This window comes from Amphiura filiformis, chromosome 10, assembly GCF_039555335.1.
Source record: "Amphiura filiformis chromosome 10, Afil_fr2py, whole genome shotgun sequence".
Classification (NCBI taxonomy): domain Eukaryota; kingdom Metazoa; phylum Echinodermata; class Ophiuroidea; order Amphilepidida; family Amphiuridae; genus Amphiura; species Amphiura filiformis.
In genome coordinates this window covers 33246311-33266171 of record NC_092637.1, presented here as the reverse complement: position 1 = coordinate 33266171, position 19861 = coordinate 33246311, and the positions used below count along the sequence as shown (strand labels likewise).

The 19861-nt window shown below is 37.8% G+C and overlaps 1 protein-coding gene across 1 annotated transcript in view; it reads left to right on the top strand.

The window, feature by feature from the left end:
- LOC140162766 (uncharacterized) overlaps window positions 1–13508 on the top strand; it is a 30273-nt gene extending 16765 nt beyond the window's left edge. The window contains exons 8-17 of the mRNA XM_072186058.1: window positions 821–1132; window positions 2200–2310; window positions 2903–3014; window positions 5594–5915; window positions 6756–6843; window positions 8101–8224; window positions 9106–9212; window positions 9870–10007; window positions 10817–10966; window positions 12252–13508. Coding sequence (XP_072042159.1) covers window positions 821–1132; window positions 2200–2310; window positions 2903–3014; window positions 5594–5915; window positions 6756–6843; window positions 8101–8224; window positions 9106–9212; window positions 9870–10007; window positions 10817–10966; window positions 12252–12546 — 1759 coding nt within the window. The 3' untranslated portion in view covers window positions 12547–13508. The remainder of the gene's footprint in view (window positions 1–820; window positions 1133–2199; window positions 2311–2902; window positions 3015–5593; window positions 5916–6755; window positions 6844–8100; window positions 8225–9105; window positions 9213–9869; window positions 10008–10816; window positions 10967–12251) is intronic.
- The last annotated feature ends 6353 nt before the right edge of the window (window positions 13509–19861 follow it).

The window sequence follows — 19861 nt, the reverse complement described above, 5'->3', positions numbered from 1 at the left end:
GAAATTTTGACCCTAAAAATCAAAAGTTACACCCTTTACTGTGAAAATGACCATTATATTAAAGTAATTAACTGCAGATTCTTTACTCAACATCATAACAGGTTCATACTTGACAAATTCATGATGAATGAAAAGACTTTCATTAAACATCGAAAAAAAACCAAAATTACTCATGCCTAATTTACATAATAATATCATGAATACATAATTAGCTGTAATAAGCTAATTTGCATAATTGATTACTTTTTGTGTATTTTTGTTATCAATTGAAAGAACTTTGTATACATATGTTTGTGAAAAAAACTGCACCCTGATATCATGTACGGTTTTCTTTTGGCATCTATTTTGCATATTATTTAGCTGAACTTAGTCATTTTTTAACTTTTATTTGTCTGCAGATTGGCCGGAATTGCTAAAATAGTATATTTGGTTTTATTATAATTATTCAATGATAGATTTTTTAATTTTGTTTTCTTTGACGAAGTTAAAAAAGATAGGCAATTAACCTGTGATACTTAAATTAACGTTGCTTTTTCAAGCAAGTGTCCAAATAAACCTTCAAAATCTCGAAATGTGCCAATTTTGTCATTATAGCAATTTGTGGCAGATTTTCATTCCATTTATGAGCATCTTAAAATTGACACTACGTCACAATGCATTGACCGATTTCAATTCGGTTTTTTTTTTTTTGATGCTTTAATAAAGGTCATTCATGTAGAAACATTAAATAACGTGTTTCTGCTGCCCTTATTTTTGAGGTGATATACCTAATAATAGAATGATCCTTTGAGCACTATTTTTTTCCTCATTATCATTCTAGCATTAGTAGTACAACCGGTTCTGACATGCCAACGTTAACGGAAGACCTCCAATCAAGAACAACTGAATCACGACTGGCTCCTACTGCAACGTCAATAAATATGGCCTCTACTGTCCTCACACCGGTTGGAGCTACTCCAATCCCCGGACCACCGGGAACCGGTAATGCATTAACCCCCGGACAACCAAGGACTGGCAGACTAGGCTCTGGGACTAAAAAGAAGAAGAAAAGGAGGAATCTCGAGGATGCTAGACCGTATACACCGTGTAGGACTAATATTAGTCTTGGACCATATGATGACAGACCTAACAAGTATGTATAGTAAAACCCTTTTACGCAATACTAACCATTCAGATGGTGGGGTTTGATTGACAGTGACGTCAGGCGCAAGCTAGTCTTTTTAATTTAGTCTCAGTTAATATTAAATATGAAACATTTTGTGAGGGGGAGTTGGAGGGTGGATTCTTCCCAGGGAGGTTAAGAGCAAGTTAAATTCTTTTCATCTGGGTGGGCACCTGGGGCTACTCAGTACAAATGACCATACGGGACGTGCATAAACATGGGTAGCATTTTCAGCCTTTTGGTATATCAATTACCCCTTTTTCAAAGCCTATTTTGGTATATGAATGGGTCCTTTTTTCAAAATTTTCTCAATTTTTTCAGAAAATAGCCCAATTTTGCCTTAATGTGGCCAAAATTTTTTCCAAAATTTTGGGAAAATTTGCAAAAAGTAAGACAATTTGGGTTAAATTTGGCCGAAAATTTTGACTTTTGGGATATTTATGGGTCCACTTTCAAATTCTCAGCAGCACGTCCCTACCAAAACCAAACTTGAGTACCCCCCCGGGGGTGGGCAGCTCCATTGTTGTTGCCCACGCAGTTGAAAAGATCTCAAGCGCTACCTTTTATACCACTTTGAGTCAAAGGCGAGTCAAGTTGGTAAGGTGTTAGACTTTGGTGCATTGGTATTTAACGATCTGAGTGTGTTCCCCAGCACAATCTTTGTTTGTTCTTATGCATAATTGAGCTAACTGAAATTCCCCTAGGCAAGGAACTAGTTGATTGGCTCAGTTACGCATATGGAATATCAGGGAGCTGATCCTGGTTGTGATGGTTTATTGTGGTATGTATAGGGTGTGCAAGTCCCTGATTGTTGCTAAATGGTTTTTATGGTGTACCTTCGGCCACAGTGGTCAGCAAATTCCTGTAAAGTGTGCTGAGGCTGGTGGGTTTTTGCCTGTGTGTACGTACGTAGCGCACTATAAATCTTTGCGCATTTTGCCCCTACACCATTGTGTACTCATTCTCCTTTAATTTTGATGGTTTTTGCAATAGCTCAGTAAGCATACTATATATTTTTTTCTGTATGTTAATTTCAGGACTGCATTATTTCGTCAGCTGTGTGCCTTAAACTGGATCTTAGAAGCTATGATTACAGAGCCTCCCGTCATCATGGAACCAATTATCAAATGCTGGAATATTAAATACAAGTAAGACTAGACACATTTACACCCCTGACCTTTGACCACGAATCTGTGGACACCCCATAGAAGGTCCTAGGTCCTATTCGGTTCAAAAAGTGAGTGTTGTTGACCAGTTTTATTTGCATCCTCATTGTCATTTTGGTCCACTTTTGATGACAAAATATAATCAACATGAAAACCATGCCTAATTGTTTGCTAATGTAAAATTGATCAAAATATATGAGGGTTTCTCAATTTGCTATCAGGTCACAGAGGGCAAAAAAAAAAAAAAAAAAAAAAAAGAAGAAACAACTTTAATACGAGCCAATGTCATAATTTAGTTGATACCTGGTTTCTCATAGGAAGAATGGTCGCCAGGGTTGAAGGTGGTTTTGCTTAAAATTACTTAGAAATCTTCAAGTTCTACATGTATTTTGATTGGTTATTCAGAAGATAATATATTGTAATTAACCAATCACAGACTCCGTAAGGAAAGCAGTAGTGCCCATGGGGTTAAAAATAGAGAAGAGTCCATTTCATATTAGACCTAACATTACAATATAGACAGGGCACGTAGTTTCAAAGTATGTAATTGGTTCTTTTTATGTTGTTATCACAGAGATTTAAAACAGAATACTTTCTGTAAAACAACAGTAAGAAAACAGCGCAATGACAAAGCATTGGATACCAGGTGGAATTCCTTTGTGACAAACCCAGGAGCTGGTCATTTGGTAAGTTATATGACATCTTTATTTCATACAAACAATTTGATTTCTTTTCGACCCTTGCACTCAATGATCGCTAGGCCAAAGCCTATGGCTGCGCTAAGCAAGAAAATATAGACTAAATTTGCACGTAATAACCATGTGAACCATGTCTATAATTTGGTTTACCAAGTTTGGTAGTGATGTATGTGCATATTTTGCTCGCCACAGTAACAAATCACACGCGTAAAGTTAAAAAAAGTTAGAAATCGCGAAATAGCATTGACGTCACTACCGAACTTGATGTGAACCAAATTATAGATTCACTAAGCTAGAAAACAAAAAAGTTTTCCCAACAGATTTAGGTCTCCAACAAGTGTTTGAAAAACCAAAAGTATTTTTGTGCAACTGAGATTAGAAAGACTGCAACGGCTTCCAAAGAGAAATAGTCTTGATTTCCACAGAGCAGTGATTTACAAAAAGATCAAGCTACCTCATGGTCTTTTGTGAGAATTGACTTTGGAAAACCACATGTGACATAATGTTTTACATAAAATTGTGCTTGTGATGAGGTGAACTATGATCACCTTGTTCATGGCAGCTTCACAACAATAATATTGGAAATTGGAAAATTAGCACTCCAATGTGTTGAATAACTCTTATGGCGTCATAAAGAGCCTCATGTAGCAGCCGACAAATACATCCTTTTGATATGAATGAACTAAATACTGACTTGATATTGAGTACTAACTAATTCCCTCATTTATCCATGCTTAGCTTGATACACCTATTCCACCAAATCAGGTAACCACACAATGTATGTTCAAATGTAGCCTACATATTGTGAAAAAAATGTACATTGAAAAGAAAAATGTACATTTTGTGAAAGAAAAAAAATGTTTCAGTGTCATATTTCGTGTAAGGATATTGTATGGATTTTAAATAGAATAGACAATTGGGTAACTTCCATTTGAAATACTCGCTCCATTTGTGGAAGATATAGCTAAAGCCATATACAGGGGGAGACAGTATGAATTTAAAAAAAATATCCCTAGCCAATTCCAACATATTCCCTCAGTGAAAGACAGATTTCAAATGGAAATAATCCATTTATATAATGTGCCAGTGAAAGTGTATTGCTGTATGTAAAACAGTGACCCTGCTATATAGCTAGAATAATTTTGTATACATTGGTTTGCCTCAAGTTCGGTAGTAACGTAGTTGTGTACTTTGCTTGTCGCAGTATCGAATTGCATGCGTAATGTTAATTACGTAGAGCATACACGCACTCATACAAGGGGCCAAGGGCGGTAGGTCACCATGCTTGAAGTGCAACCGAAGACATTGACATCAATACCTAACTTGAGGTGAACCAAAGAATAGTAGATTTAGATTGCGTTCACCTTTGCCATATCAGCCCAAGGGGGTACTCTGTATACATTGAAACATGGATAAGTGCCCCCTCTAGACCCCCTTTTTCAAGTTATTTTTCCATTCCTTTTGGCTAAATTTTCCTTAATCCTAAAGAATTTCTGAGACATATTTGACACATTTTTGGAAATTTTTGCCAAAAGGGCACTAAACAAAGCCCTATTTTAGTTTAGGGGCCAACCCCCTTTTATGTCCTTAAACTCTGGTTCGGAGCCCATATTTTTGAAACCAAAAATTCATTTCAGTACTCCTCCCATCTGTAACAAAGGCAGCAGTGCCCATAACAGCAAACTCCTCAACTACAATCAAGGAGTTTAATGTTGGCACACTCTGGCATAATAACTGATAATCGTCGCCCATCTCCCCCAATTCAATGTTGGTGAAAGCAATTTTGACATTTGGTTTGTGTCCCCAACATTGGTTGAGGGAGAATGGGGGAGGAAAGGGGAAGGTTTGTACTTCTATTCAAACATAGTTATACTAATTTCACTGAATTCTCAGAGCGGCAATGAAGAGTTCCAACATATTGTCAAATTGTGCAAACTTTTTTCCTTGATTTAGAGAATAACGATAGGAATTTTTATTTTGCCTATCCTCTATCGTGTGATAGATTTACAGGCAGGTCCAATATTTTGAGTAGTGGATGCCGCGCAGCCGGTATCCACTACGATAAAAATATTGACCTGCCTGTCGCTCATCATAGGTAGAGGATAGGCAAAATAAAAATTCCTATCGCTTATTCTCATTCTTAGTCAGTTAAATATTATTTTAATAACTGTAAACAATTTTTTAAGTAAAAACTAAGTTACCGTCATAAAAACTCCCTCATTATAAAATGAACGAAACTTGTTTACAACTTCACGTATTCTGTTGCGCGTTGCTAGCGCGTTTATGTATTCCGCACTAGTCTCACGCATCCAGCGCGATACATACGCGCATCTCTACACGGGTGTTACGCATTATCAAGACGCATGATGACGTGGGGTCGCTCTACGGCCTGATAGACGGCACCCGAAATCATGCGATTGTCCAATCAGAAATGTGTCTACGAATTAGACCACTCCCACTGACTAAGAATGTAGTCTCTTAATCATCCTATGAGTTGATTCGTTTTTAAATTAATTAATAATTAATCAATTAATTAATATTACAATTGATTTCTAAATCAATTTCAGAAAGCTAAACCCAACAACAAATTTGGACCCAGCTTGACAGCAAGTTCCGCTGCTCTTATGTCATCTAACCGCATACGTAAAATGTCTGCCACCAGTGGCACCTGGCGACGCTCCGGGATGTCGGGTTCTGTCATAAGCCAAACGTCGGAGAATAGAGAAGGCCTTGTATCTCGTAGGGGGAGTGCATCAAGGAGGGGGAGTGCTGCATCCAGACAAGATGGGAGTCCAACAGGGAGACGTGAATCCGTTGCCAGAAAAGATGGCGGAAATGTGAGGAGTGATGCGTCGCCTAAAAGAGAAGGAGCCAGGGAACATAGTAAAGGTTGGTAGAATTGGATGCATTTGGTGTATTCCTGCAGTGGAAACTGGGCAACATGAAATCTGATGAAACAAAATGCTTGCAAGTCCCAATCATATATTTTATACATTATTAATACCTGATAACACAAAATCCTGTTAACATAAACTAAAATCCAAGGCCCTGACAAAACTTGTGTTAATATAACGGAATTCCACTTTTATACATTTGAGTGTATTTCTGAGACATTTGGGTGTATTTATGAGACATTTTGGGTGTATTTCTGAGACATTTGGGTGTATTTCTGAGACATTTGGGTGTATTTCTAAGACATTTTGGGTGTATTTCTGAGACATTTGGGTGTAATTATGAGACATTTGGGTGTATTTATGAGACATTTGGGTGTATTTCTAATACATTCGGGTGTATTTCTGATTTACTATTTTCTTTCTTTATAACATACGGCCTAAGCCAGGCAAAGCCTAATAGTGGCTGTTAAATTAAAGGGATACCAACCGAATATGACGGGACAGGGATAAGGGTAGGGGTTCCATTTGAGATGCAGAAAGAAAACTGGAGTACCCGGAGTAATGAGCACTAGATGCACAGGCCCAAACCCACAAGTCTCTGCACCCTTTACAAGCATTCACTGATGCCCAAGATGCACCTGCAGGATAGAACACTGCTAATTATAACCAATCCAAACTTTAAAAAAAAATCGTCCAGCATTCTTTAGACTTTTTAGCATTTGTTAAGTAGTGTGCATCATGTGCATGGACTCTGTCTTATTAAGACATTTGTGTACCGTATTTCAATGCCATCATCCCTGATCACTTATTTATTTGTTTTTGATTTTATTTTCAGGTCTTACAACATTTTTAGATGAAATCTATGAAAGTGCATCCAATCCTGGGGCTAAGCCTATTGATGATGGTGACGAACCAAGAGATAGGTATGTTGTTTGTATGCAGGGCAGATTGAGGTTTTTGAAGGGGGGGGGCACTAATGAAAAATGTGCTGGTGTGTGACCAGCAAATGCAGATCTGTCAACTGTCCCTTATTTTGAGGGACTGTCCCTCATTTGGGGTTTACCAAAGTGAAAAAGAGGGACAGTCCTGCTTTCTGAAAATGTCAGTGATGGCAAATTTAAATGTAAGAACAGCAGAAAATGATGCAAATTTCACTTTAAAATTTTGCTATAGCATTTTCTTAAGTCTATTGTGATAAATTCAGACCTGCAAAACCTTCAATGAATTCTGAAAGTATTGCACACCTTAAGTCATTGAATTTGTCGGTACCAGGTTTGTGTACATGTACAAGGTTTTGGTCTCAATGTCCCTCTTTCTGACTTTGGTAGGTTGGCAGGTCTGCAAATGTGACTATTCTGGGCATGCAGGCACCCCCAGGTAGTCTTGTTCAGGACAGTCTCTTATGGGCTAGCGGTTCTACCCAGGGTATATACCTCACAGACTAAGGATGATCTGATCTCCTCGATTGGCAATATCAGTTTTAAGGTTAACTATTTTAAACTGTTGCGATTTTGTAGTTCACAGCATCTTGGGAATGGTAGTGAGCTTAGGGGAAAATTGCATTGATCGCTTCGTAGCGAGTGTGTAGAAGAATTCAAATATCACAGATATACTTTTGTAGGTCCTGTGGTGAAAAACGCACTTTTGTAAAACATACATAACTCACTAACAACAATAAATCAAGTAAGTTTTCTAAGTATATGATTTCAAGAATGAACTTTTGCAAAACATCAAAGTGTCATGTTTCAATAATATATTGATTAAGATAATGAACTGCTTCGACCAACATTACCTAGTCTACCCTTAAAAACCGCACTCAATCTGTCGGCACCTTGTTGAAGTTGCATCATGCATACGTAAATTAGGCAACTGTTCATACGCTATGTATAATACTCACCACATTGGTCTATGTCATTTAAATTTCAACACAGTGGGAATATGAATTTCCAATGAGTGTGAACACATTGACAATTCCATTTGAATATCATACACTGTATGAGAAGGATTCAACCTGAGGAAGGATGAGTTTCAGATAGAGTTGGTTGTGTGGTAATTCCATTTGAAATTCATACTCCCTCTGTATAACATATTTTCAAAATCTTCCACATGGGGAGTGTGTACTTTGAATGGGTTAGGCCATTCTTGCCATGTGTCCTAAATCATGCCATTCCTTTACACAGATCACCATCAGGATTGAGTGAAGCTAGTGTAGCCATAGCGGAAGGCCAGGCTCAGCCTACAGAAGATCAACAGGCTACAGAGAGTCGTCAGGGGTCAAGTATCAAGAACAGGTCAACTCTATCGGTAAGTTGGATGCAAGTTTTACTGGGTTTTTGATGATAATTAGCATGTTTCGAGCGAAAAATCTATGTAAACCTTTTGTCACTTTTTTGAATGCTCTCTTTTTTCACATTGGTATAAGTTGGGCAAACAAAGTCGCTTCATGCCCAGTGAGGTGTCAAAATATGCAGAACAAAATTCTCCATATATGTTGATTTAGTTTTAGTGCCTTTAAGATATTGCTGATTGTTTTTTAAGTGAACAGATCTTTTTGTGCACAGTATATAATACTATCTACTTCCTATTCCCAAAAAATACAGCACCAATTTTTTTGAATGAAAAAAAATATTATCTTGTTTTGCCAAATGAATGAAACAAAGCTAAATCCTAATCAGTTAGATAGTTCTAACTGGCAATAAAAGACCAATTTTAATATTTTTGCAATTTGAGGGAAAATGGAACAAAAACATTTAATTGTGCTTGTTTTCTTACAAATGTAGTCACAAAATTCTAAGAGTTAGCTCATAATTTTAATATTTTAGTTATGAAAAAGAATGGAAATGTGTTTTTCAAAAATTAGAATGCATAACTTGAAATTAGTCTTTTGTACTTGATATCACAACATACAAAAAATGTCCTAAAAATGCATGTTTTTGGCCCTCATTTCCAAAAATTGACCAAACATTAAAAATTAACTTTCATTGCCAGTTAAAGGATTGGGATTGGGATTTAGCGATGTTTCATTTGGTAAAACTGGATATTTTTTAAATCCTAAAACAAATGCTGTATTTTTCTGGAATAGAGATTAATCGAAACGTGTTACTACTATATTTTTCAATTTCGTCGCTCAGCCACATTGCTATTGTTATTCACTTTTCTGATATTCTGCTATTGTGTCATTACAGGCCAAGCAATTAGAGGAGAGAGCCAAACAGGCCCACAAACCACCTGAACAACAAGTTAGCAGATGGGTAACGAATACAACTATGAAGTTACATACTAGAACAAGAAGGTATACTTAAAGTGTTATTCACTTTGGAAACTTATCATTACTGTTTCTGATGTTATTGCCTATGCCAGTTGAAATCCATACACTGCATATGGAAGATATGGCCTTAATCTTCCACACACAGAGTGTGAATTCAAATAGGGTTACATGAATGGGTGACTCCATTTGAAATCTACATCCCCCTGTGTGGGGGTGTATGGATTTCAACTGGAATCTATAGACCATTTCACAGGAGGAAATTATTATTCACAAAAAATTTAGCTGCCAAGTTTAAAGTTGTTCAGAAAATTGCCTACAATATTCAGTCTATCCAAAATCACAGACCAAAATGGGAGTCAATCAGAGGTTTCGAGTGATACAAAAATCTTTTTTTGAGAAAAGTGTGGGGGGATGCTGTGGATCACGAAATGCCCTCCTTAATTCAAATAAATAATTATTGACAGCAATGGATATTCTAAAAATGTATTTTGTGGCATTTAAAATACTTTAGTTGTATAAATGTGAAAGCGACAAGCGATGCATCGCAAAATTCAGCGATTGCCCATCGCTTTCTAAAAGTGGTGCATCGCAATCGCTTAACGATCTAGTATAAATTCAGCTTAAGTATAAAAAACCCCAGGATGAAACCGCTAACATTTGATTTATTCATTTGTTTGACAGTGCACCCAGTAAAGACCCCAAATCAGCCTTTCCAAGTCAGAAGTTAAAACATTTACCAACCAATCTCAGAAACAAGTTTGCTGATGTGACAGAAGACAATGCACTCACTTTACACGATAAGCTGGAAGCCTTGGAAAAGTAAGTATATTCAGGGATGAGATATATTGGGATATGACAGTCAGTCAAATAATATATACAGGTATGTAAGCCACCATTTTCCTGCCATTGCGTATCATATAACATTACCATGATTTTTACCTGGTATATCGCGTCCGGGCTCCGCGTTCAAGTAATGAAAATTACTCGTAAAATCACGGCTTGCTGTACTCACGGTTAGACTTTTTCAAGTCTGCTAATAGATAAATGTTGAACAGCTTTTTTAATACCTTTATTTATATTTTCTGTGCATCCATGAACTTAATTTATCAAATACATGAAATCATGTACCAGGGTTGCTGGCATGGAACCAAAACAACAGCGGGAATCGCTGGTTTAAAAATCGAGCTGGGAAAAGAACAGGAGAGATCAGCGAAGTTTACTGTCAGGTGCCTGGTATATTTAAATGTAACCCTAACCTAAAACAGGGGGGCACTTGAATATGAAAGTGACATACCTGTGCCTACGACACTAGGGGTCTATCGGTGGGGATTTTTGTCAAAAAGGGGGTCATTCAGTGGCGGTTCCAAGAAAATGGGGGGCATTATTGTGTGACAATGCTAAAAACTGGGTGTCATGACCGTGAAAAATAACTTTCTATGCAAAAATGTGAAAAGCCATTTTGAAGCTGAAATTGCTACAAATATGTTAAGTTTTTTTAAAAATGCACATTTGGTGTAATTTCTGAAAACAAAAGAGTCATTGGCTGAAAGCTGGTGAAAAAAGGGGGTCATTGGATGGCAGATTTGCAGAAATCACAATCTTGTAACCAATCATGTTCATGATTACAGGAGACGCTTATGGCGAACTGAAGAGAAGTTCCGTGCGATCCGTACCAACCTTCATATCAGTGCACAACTTGAATTACTTAAGAGAGCTGGACTGGAGCCAGAAGATGAAGATGATAAACAACGACTAAAGATAGAAGATGAAAGTAAATGGTAAGTAGGTATTAGGAATACACCCAAATGTATTAGGAATACACCCAAATGTGTTAGGAATACACCAGAATGTATTAGGAATACACTCAAATGTGTTAGGAATACACTCAAATGTATTAGGAAGACACCCAAATGTATTTGGAATACACCCAAATGTACTAGGGATACACCCAAATGTATTAGGAATTCACCCAAATGTATTACCCACCTACCAGATAGCATCATGCATTTCTGCACCTGCTGCCTGACGTAGGAGAAACTTTCATGACCTGGCCCTTGGTAGCAATTTCAGCTTCTTCTACAGATTACCTGGTGCCAAGTCTATCCAAGTCCCTTTGAATAACATTCTTCCAAGGTGTCCTAGGGCGTCCATTACACGCTGCATCCTAAATGTATTACACCCAAATGTATTAGGAATACACCCAACTGTATTTGGGATACACCCAAATGTATTAGGAATACACCCAAATGTATTAGGAATACACCCAAATGTATTAGGAATACACACCCAAATGTTTTTTAGGAATGCACCCAAATGTATTAGGAATGCACCCAAATGTAAAAGGAATGGGGTCTTATAGCTAGAAATTGAGGGTTGCCCGTCATTTGAATAAAATTGCCTGTCCTAATTTGACCTTTAAAACATTTACCAGACATCTATAATAGCCCACATGGGGGTTCAAAGAGTTCAAATATGTGCTGATATGGCCTTGTTCTACAAATCTGGTCTACTAAAAAGGTCATAATAGCTTCTCAGTACATACAATTTATAATATAGCATCTGTCAAAGGCATTAATATTGCCCGTCCCAGGAGCAAACTCCCCGTCTAAAATGACGGCCAGACGGGTGGCTAACACTGATTAGGAATACACCAAAATGTATTAGGAATACACCCAAATCTATTAGGAATACACCCAAATCTATTAGGAATACATCCAAATGTATTAGGAATACATCCAAATGTATTAGGAATACACCCAAATCTATTAGGAATACACCAAATGTATTAGGAATACACCCAAATCTATTAGGAATACACACAAATGTATTAGGAATACATCCAAATCTATTAGGAATACACCCAAATGTATTAAGAATACATCCAAATGTATTAGGAATACATCCAAATGTATTAGGAATACACCCAAATGTATTAGGAATACATCCAAATGTATTAGGAATACATCCAAATCTATTAGGAATACACCCAAATCTATTAGGAATACACCCAAATACACACATTGTAATTCTCTTTGTTTAATTTTCTGTTCACCCATCTTACAGGTTCCAAGAACTGATGCGGAATCTGCCACCAGACATCATGCAAGACCGCCAATGCTCTGCTGTTGTAGAAAAACTCCAAAGCATGGGGAAAATTGAAAGCCGTAAAGTCACCCCGCAAAAATTCCTTGACCTCCTCGCGATGTTGAAGACGTGGGAATTATGTGCTCCAGATATAAGTGCTGCAATTGAATTTGTGCGCGATAAGGTGGTAGGGATGACGGTGGAGGATTTTGAGGCGTGGTATCAATCAGAGGTACCGGGTATTGTACGATCACAAAGTGTACCACTGTTTTAGATGATTGATTAGGAATAAATACTGAATGTCAATGATCCATAAACAGTGGGCGCTGATCAATTCATGAGTATCGTATTGGGATATTATCACCCATGCATTGAACAAGATGGACAATCAATGGCCAATCTGAAACATAATAATATCAAAGGTTATATGATTATTGTATGTTATATACACGTACTGATCATGTGATGCACAAGTGTACATGTAGGGATGATGGTGGAGGGTTTTGAGGCGTGGTATCAATCGGAGGTGCTGGGTATTGTACGATCGCAAAGTGTGCCACTGTTTTAGATGATTGATTATAGGAATACCTGAATGTCAATTATCCGTAAGCACTGGACACTGATCAAATCACAAGTATTGACAATCGCCAAAAGGGGAGGAACTTTGACCTATTTCCTGTTGCATTCCCCCCTCCCCAGGCTAAAACCTACTTTTGAAGACAGTTTGTTTGTTTGAAAGTGAAAAACAAACCACTTTCACTGCATTCTGAAATTGCTATCATTAGCAATGCAAACTCGAAGTGTGCATGCCTAGACTGATGTTTGGGTCAAAAAGGGTCAAAGGGTCTCTCTTTTGGATTTAGTGAATCATATATTTATAGTGGGGGCACCAGGACCTTTTTTCTGGGGGAAATGGGGAGGGGGTGAAATAAAAGTCGGGGAATTGTCCAAAATAATGGGATTCTGACTTGGGGAAGCCCAGGTTTTCCATGGGTGTTCTATGAGAGGAGGTATGTTCTTCAAAAAAGAAAGCAAAGAAGTCGGGGAATTGTCCAAGATAATGGGATTCTGACTAGGGGAAGCCCAGGTTTTCCATGGGTGTTCTATGAGAGAAGGTATGTTCTTCAAAAAAGAAAGCAAAGAAAGTTTCAGCAAAACTTTCCTTTCACTTAAAAGCTACCTCATTCAGCATGGTGGGACTTTATTTCCCCAACTTATACCAATTGATTTCAAAAATGACAAAATTACATGAGTTTTCTTATGAAACATTATGAACACAGCGTGAGCCTTAATCTATCACACTGTACTGAGTCTGTTACAACGGCAGCGGAAGGAGGAAATATCCAAATTTGCAACTTTTGAAACTTGTCATTTAAATGGGTATAACTTGGGGGAAATAAAGTTCCATCCCATCAAATCATATACGCAGAAGAAAATTCTCCATCTATTAACCACTTTACTTAGTCATTTAGTTATAGGGTCTTTTAGAAGTTACTTGTTTCAAGTGTAAACATACTTTTTTCTGCATAAACACATCAAAGAAATAAGTCCCCTCTGAAAATTTTGTCATAACATCGTAAAGTAAAACTTTGTACCAATAAAACTTACTTAGAAATAATTATATGATTGTTTACTAAGTGTTTTGTGAAAATGAAAGATGTCCATGACTTCATGGCTGAATGAACCCAAATTGAAGACAAAAACTGCCCTTTCTAAAAGTCACAAAGTAGGCCTATGCTTGTTAACTTCAAGGCATATTGGGACAAGGAATGGAACTGGCCATCTTACAACTCACTGTGCTGAACTCTGCACCAAGGTGATTTGCATGGCTGAATGATCAAGAATCGATACACATTACAGTAAATGTTCACTTGGTGAGGATTTTAAACTGCACTCAAACACGTGGGGTTTTCCATTAGTAACAAGCCATGAATCAACTTTTGTGACAAGCATAGACCTACTTTGTGACTTTTGAAAAGGGCAGTTTTTGCCTTCAATTTAGGCCCATTCAGCCCAGAGGTCATGGAAATCTGTCATTTTCACACAGCACTTAGTAAATAGTCATATAATTATTTCAAAGTTAGTTTTGTTGGTACAAAACGAAACCTTACAATGTTATGACGACATGTTCAGAGGGGGACTTATTTCTTTTGATGTGTTTATTTCAAACCTTGAGGGATTTACCAAAGTGGAAAAGTTTGACAAAGGAACAGCTTTTTACATCCCTGGGTGATAAAAAGTTGTGTACATATAATTTAAGAAAATGTATATAGGCCTACAGTCTTTTCCCAGACTCCAATTGAATCTTGGCCTCCCTTTACTGGTAGGTATTATAATTTTTTTATGATTTTTGATAGATTTGTTATATACCAAAGACTGTTTTCATTTTATATAGATATGATATTCCAAAAGACTGTTTTTCATTTTATATAGATTTGTTATACCAAAAGTACTCTAATATTTTTTGTAGTTTGTTGTACCAAAAGACTTTTTTATTTATATTTTCTATAGTTTTGTTATACCAAAGACTTTCCCCCATATTTATGATGTTAGTGGTTCTCATTGGTCTTTTTTTTGTCTCGCTTGAACGAGAGCCACTATACCTGTATATGTGTATGTATGGATGAATGTGCCAATTTGGTTAAAGCGCCATAAAATAGATGGCCATTCCAAATGTATCACTACTACAAATGTCAAACTTGGTAGTAATGATCATGGGGTGTTACGATGACCTGAAAAATGTTAAGGTCAAGGAAATGGTCATTTCAGGGATGGAATGAGGTCAATATTATACACAGATACTGAAAATCTAAATTTCCCCCCTGGAAGAAATAGCTAGTTCATTACCAGGTTGGTCAAAATCCCAAAATACTTCTTATCAAGTGGGGTGTCAAAGATACAAAGGTCACCGGGGGGTCATATTCATGTTGGGTTTTTTTTACAAAATTTCATAATATGGCTTTAATTGGGGAAACTTGCTGGACATAAGTGGGAGGTAGGTGTGTGTCAAAATCAACCAGAGGTCATCTGGTGGTCAATTGTAAATTTGGCTCCCTAAGATTGACTCCCTTTTAATATCATCCGTCCATAGAACAGGTGTATTTTAATCAGTGGCGTAGCCAGGAATTTGGAACCGAGGGGGCACAACTTGTAAATGTACCGACGGAAATATTTTTTGCCGATGGAAGTTGTGATTTGTTGACCCCAATTTTTTTGCATGGTTTGAAAAAGTGAAGAGCAAAAAAAAAAAAAAAAAAATATTAGGCGGTACCAACATAAAAACACACAATTTTTATGTAAAATTCAATTTCATTCACAATTTTTCATCATTTTTTTCATAATTCTCCCCTTTTTTCTGTCACCCTGGGTATAAAATAGTTAATATTGTTAACCCAATTTTTTTTTCACCAACGCCTTCAGTCTACCGACGGCCTTACATGAACCAACGGCCATGACGAGCAGGGGGGCACCGGCCCTCCTGGCCCCCACTGGCTACGCCACTGATTTTAATGTCACCTTTTAGTGTTTTACCCTTTCCTTGACTCTTATCCAAGTAAGATTAAACCCTTCACAGAGTGCATTTTTTTGAAGTGTAATAATTAATTTATTTGTTATAAATGTGTTCTGTATATATTTGAATTGGTTAATGGCCTGAGCTTTGGATCCTAGCTGGATCTTTATCAAAGGCAAAGGCTGTATATATTTGAATAACATTGTACAAATGTGGATAAAAATAGAATAAAAAGTTTATTGTCATAATTGTTAGTCGAGTGTTATTTATTTTTCATAGTTGAATTGTACAGGTATCACTAGTCGGAAGGGTTAGTTGTAGGTCGATAGGTTAAAACTCAATAACTTACTATTCACTGTTAAATTTGTGAGGCTTTATTTCATCAAGTTCATTTACCGTATTCATTCCAATTTAAGCGCCCATATACCCCAGTAAGTGCCCACCCAGGGCATTTTCAATTTGCTAAAGGGTACCATTGATGTTGAAGTTGCTGATAGACGTTGATACAGTGAAATAGCGTATTTGAGGTCGTGTGTAAACTTGCAATACATTTACTGCATCAGAAAAGCTACTGGAATGTCTCGGGAGTCGGGACCCTATATAACATAGGTAAATTTGTCTCTTAACCCTAACCCGCCTGAATACTACTTGATATATGCGCTGTTCGTGCATGCATCCCACGTGGTGTGATGACGCAATCGCCCTAAGCAGCGTTCGAAATTTTGGTAGTCCGGTTGCCCGGGACAACTAAAAAAGTCGCCGGACAACCAAAAATACTGATTCGGTTGTCCGCCTGACAACCATAAATCTAGCCAAAAGTCACATTTGTAGGCCTATGGACAACCAAAAACTTAGACGGACAACCAGAAATTGTAATCTGGTTGTCCGTGGGACAACCATTTATTTTTCCTAAATTCGAACACTGGCCCTAAGTGATATATAGGCACGGTTTCGCTGGCCAGCGGCTTCCAAGACCCGTGGCAAAGTGTCGCCGACCGAGTGCTTGGCATGCGAGGGGTCTCGGGTTCGAATCCCACCCAGAGCAAACAACTTCTTTCCTTCTTTTTTCTCTTGATTCTTTCCTTCTTTCCCTTCCCGTCGCCGAAAAGCCCTTAGGGGGTTAGGTTACCACTATCGAAACTCAGTATAGGCTTCCTTAACCCTAACCCGCCCGAATACTACAAAATACTACTTGATATATGCGCTGTTCGTGCATGCATCCCACGTGGTGTGATGACGCAATCGCCCTAAGTGATATATAGGCACGGTTTCTCTGGCCAGCGAAGCCCAAGACCCTTGGCAAAGTGTCGCCGACCGAGTGCTTGGCATGCGAGGGGTCTCGGTTCAATCCCACCCAGAGCAAACAACTTCTTTCCTTCTTTTCTCTCTTTATTCTTTCCTTCCCGCTGTCGAAAAGCCCTTAGGGGTTAGGGTTAATAAATGGCGCTTACAAAAAAATTAGGTAAACCAGGTAAAAAATAAGCGCCCACCCAAAATGACTTTGTAAAGCGCCCTGGGCGCTTATTGGAATGGATAGGGTACTCTTATATAAATTCTGTGAAATAAATAACTCGCACTGTCGCACAATTTCCAAAAATCCCAAAATTGTGAACATAAACCGCATACGTTTTGGTACAATAATTTGTGAGCTAGTCGGAGCTACACAATCTTCTACGTACCCAGATAGCAACACTACGTTGGCCCAACGTTGGTCAAACGTGAGCGAACCGACCTGACTACGCTGGGCCAACGTTGGTTTTTTTGACGCTATTCAACGTGGATTTGGCCAGGTCCGCCAACCTCTGCAACGTTGGGCCAATGTCGGCCCAACTTTGACCCAACCTCAATACAAATGTAATTTGCGACGCTGGGCCAACGTCAAATCTTTGATGTTGGGCCAACGTTATTTGGCCAACGTTGAGCCAACATTGACAAACAAGCCCAATGAGAAAAAATAAACGAATAAAATTAGTTACTTGTGTATACTGTGCTTACTTTAAGTCTTAAATTACCTGGCTCTCTATTCTACAACGAAGACAAATTAACTACCTTAATTTTACACAAGTCACTTACCTTAGTACCTACCGGGATTCGAACCAGGGACCTTCTGTTTATAAGCCTGATGCTCTACCAATTGAGCTAACTGGGATTACATAGTTCAGCAAGTGTTTTAAGTTAATATAAGCTATATTTTCATGACTAAACCTGCCAAAGTGCATCTTTTAGGGATATTGATCAAAATTTACTATGAATATTGATGACATTAATTTGCTATAAATGTTGATTTAAGAAAAAAAAGAAGTAATATAAAAATATAATTCTTACTGTTGATTTAATTCCTAGCAATATTGTTCTTATTATAATTACATACCTAGTATGGTATAAGCATTATCATTATTATCATCATCATTATTATTTAATATCATTATCATTATTATTCATAAGGCCTATTATTATTATTATTATTATTGTTATTGTTATTATTATTATTATTATTATTATTATTATTATTATTATTATTTGATATTATTATTAGTTTATCTAGTGGGCTTTTATAGTCTTTATTTAATGTCACTCTTTAATACGCCTTAGTAATAAAAAGAAAATAATTATAAACATGACCATTTCCATGACTTGAACAACAGCTTATACCATCGTTGGTCCAATGTTGGGATTCCAGCCGTTTGTGCGACGACATTAGCCCAACCTCCACGTAACAACCGTCATTTTACGACTGGCTAGTGCAACGTTGGCATACCTACTATCATTTTAAGGTTGGCACAACAACGTTGGCCCATCCTCGGCGTACCGACCGTCATTTTAAGGTTGGCTTGCTATGTTGGCTCGACGCTGGCATACCGACCATCATTTAAGGTTGGCACAACAACGCTTGGCCCAACGCTGGCATACCGACCGTCATTTTAAGGTTGGCTGGCTACGTTGGCTCGACGCTGGCATACTGACCATCATTTAAGGTTGGCACAACAACGTTGGCCCAACGCTGGCATGCCGCCCGTCATTTTAAGGTTGTCTGGCTACGTTGGCTTGACGTTGGCATACCGACCATAATATAAGGTTGGCATAACAACGCGTTGACCCAACGTTGGCCTGACGCTCCCATACCAACCATGACTAAAGGTTGGCATGTCAATGTTGGTCCAACGTTGGCTTGGCGTCGGCTTACCGACCGCGACCATGCCGACCATTGCCAACGTTGGGCCAACGTTGTCTTGCTATCTGGGTATTCTAGTGCCCCATAGGACAATGTGTTGTAATTTCTGTCTGTCGGCAAACAGAAAATACAAATTGGAAAATTTTATGATTCTTTGTCAAATGACCCACACAATGACCCATTCAGTGATTTGCTCATCCGGACGATCGTAAAAATCATCAAAATTCAGATTTTGGTACCTTTGTAATTGACATAGATGTGCTAACATAGCCTGCTAGTGGTTCGGTCGAAAGCCGTGTATTTGAGACAAAATAAGGCATTTACATGAATCTGGACTTTTGATACTGACAGTACAAAAGTCCGACTCGAGATCGAAAGAAGCTCACTCTCCAAGTACCAACACGCGTTGCGTATTGTTTCTACTACTTATTACATCAGTAGCTACTATTTTAAACAAAATACACAATTTTAACTGTTTTTCATATTTGAATTGACCGTTAGTTTGCCTCGGCGACCTTTAATTGCTTATTTTGTTTTCTACTACAAAAATTAAGCGTCTGTTTTAAATCAATTTAGACTCTACTTCCCCGTGTTAGAAACACTGGACTAGGAAGTTTTTCCAGTCGATTGGTGGCGCACTGTACGAAAATCTCGATTTTCTCGAGTCGATCTGATTTGAGTTAGAAAACCTTTCTAAAACTTCTGTTTTTTGACTAATTTGTCGATGTATTCAGGGAAAAGTGGTTTAATGAAATTCTGTAGACTTATTCTTTATTTCTAAGCAACTCTGACAAATTTCCATTTTTTTAATGTTCCTGTGAAATCACTGAAAGGGCCTTTAACGTGGCTTTTGTCTAACACACGCGTCACGTCACGTCACGTCACGTCACGTCACGTCACGTCACG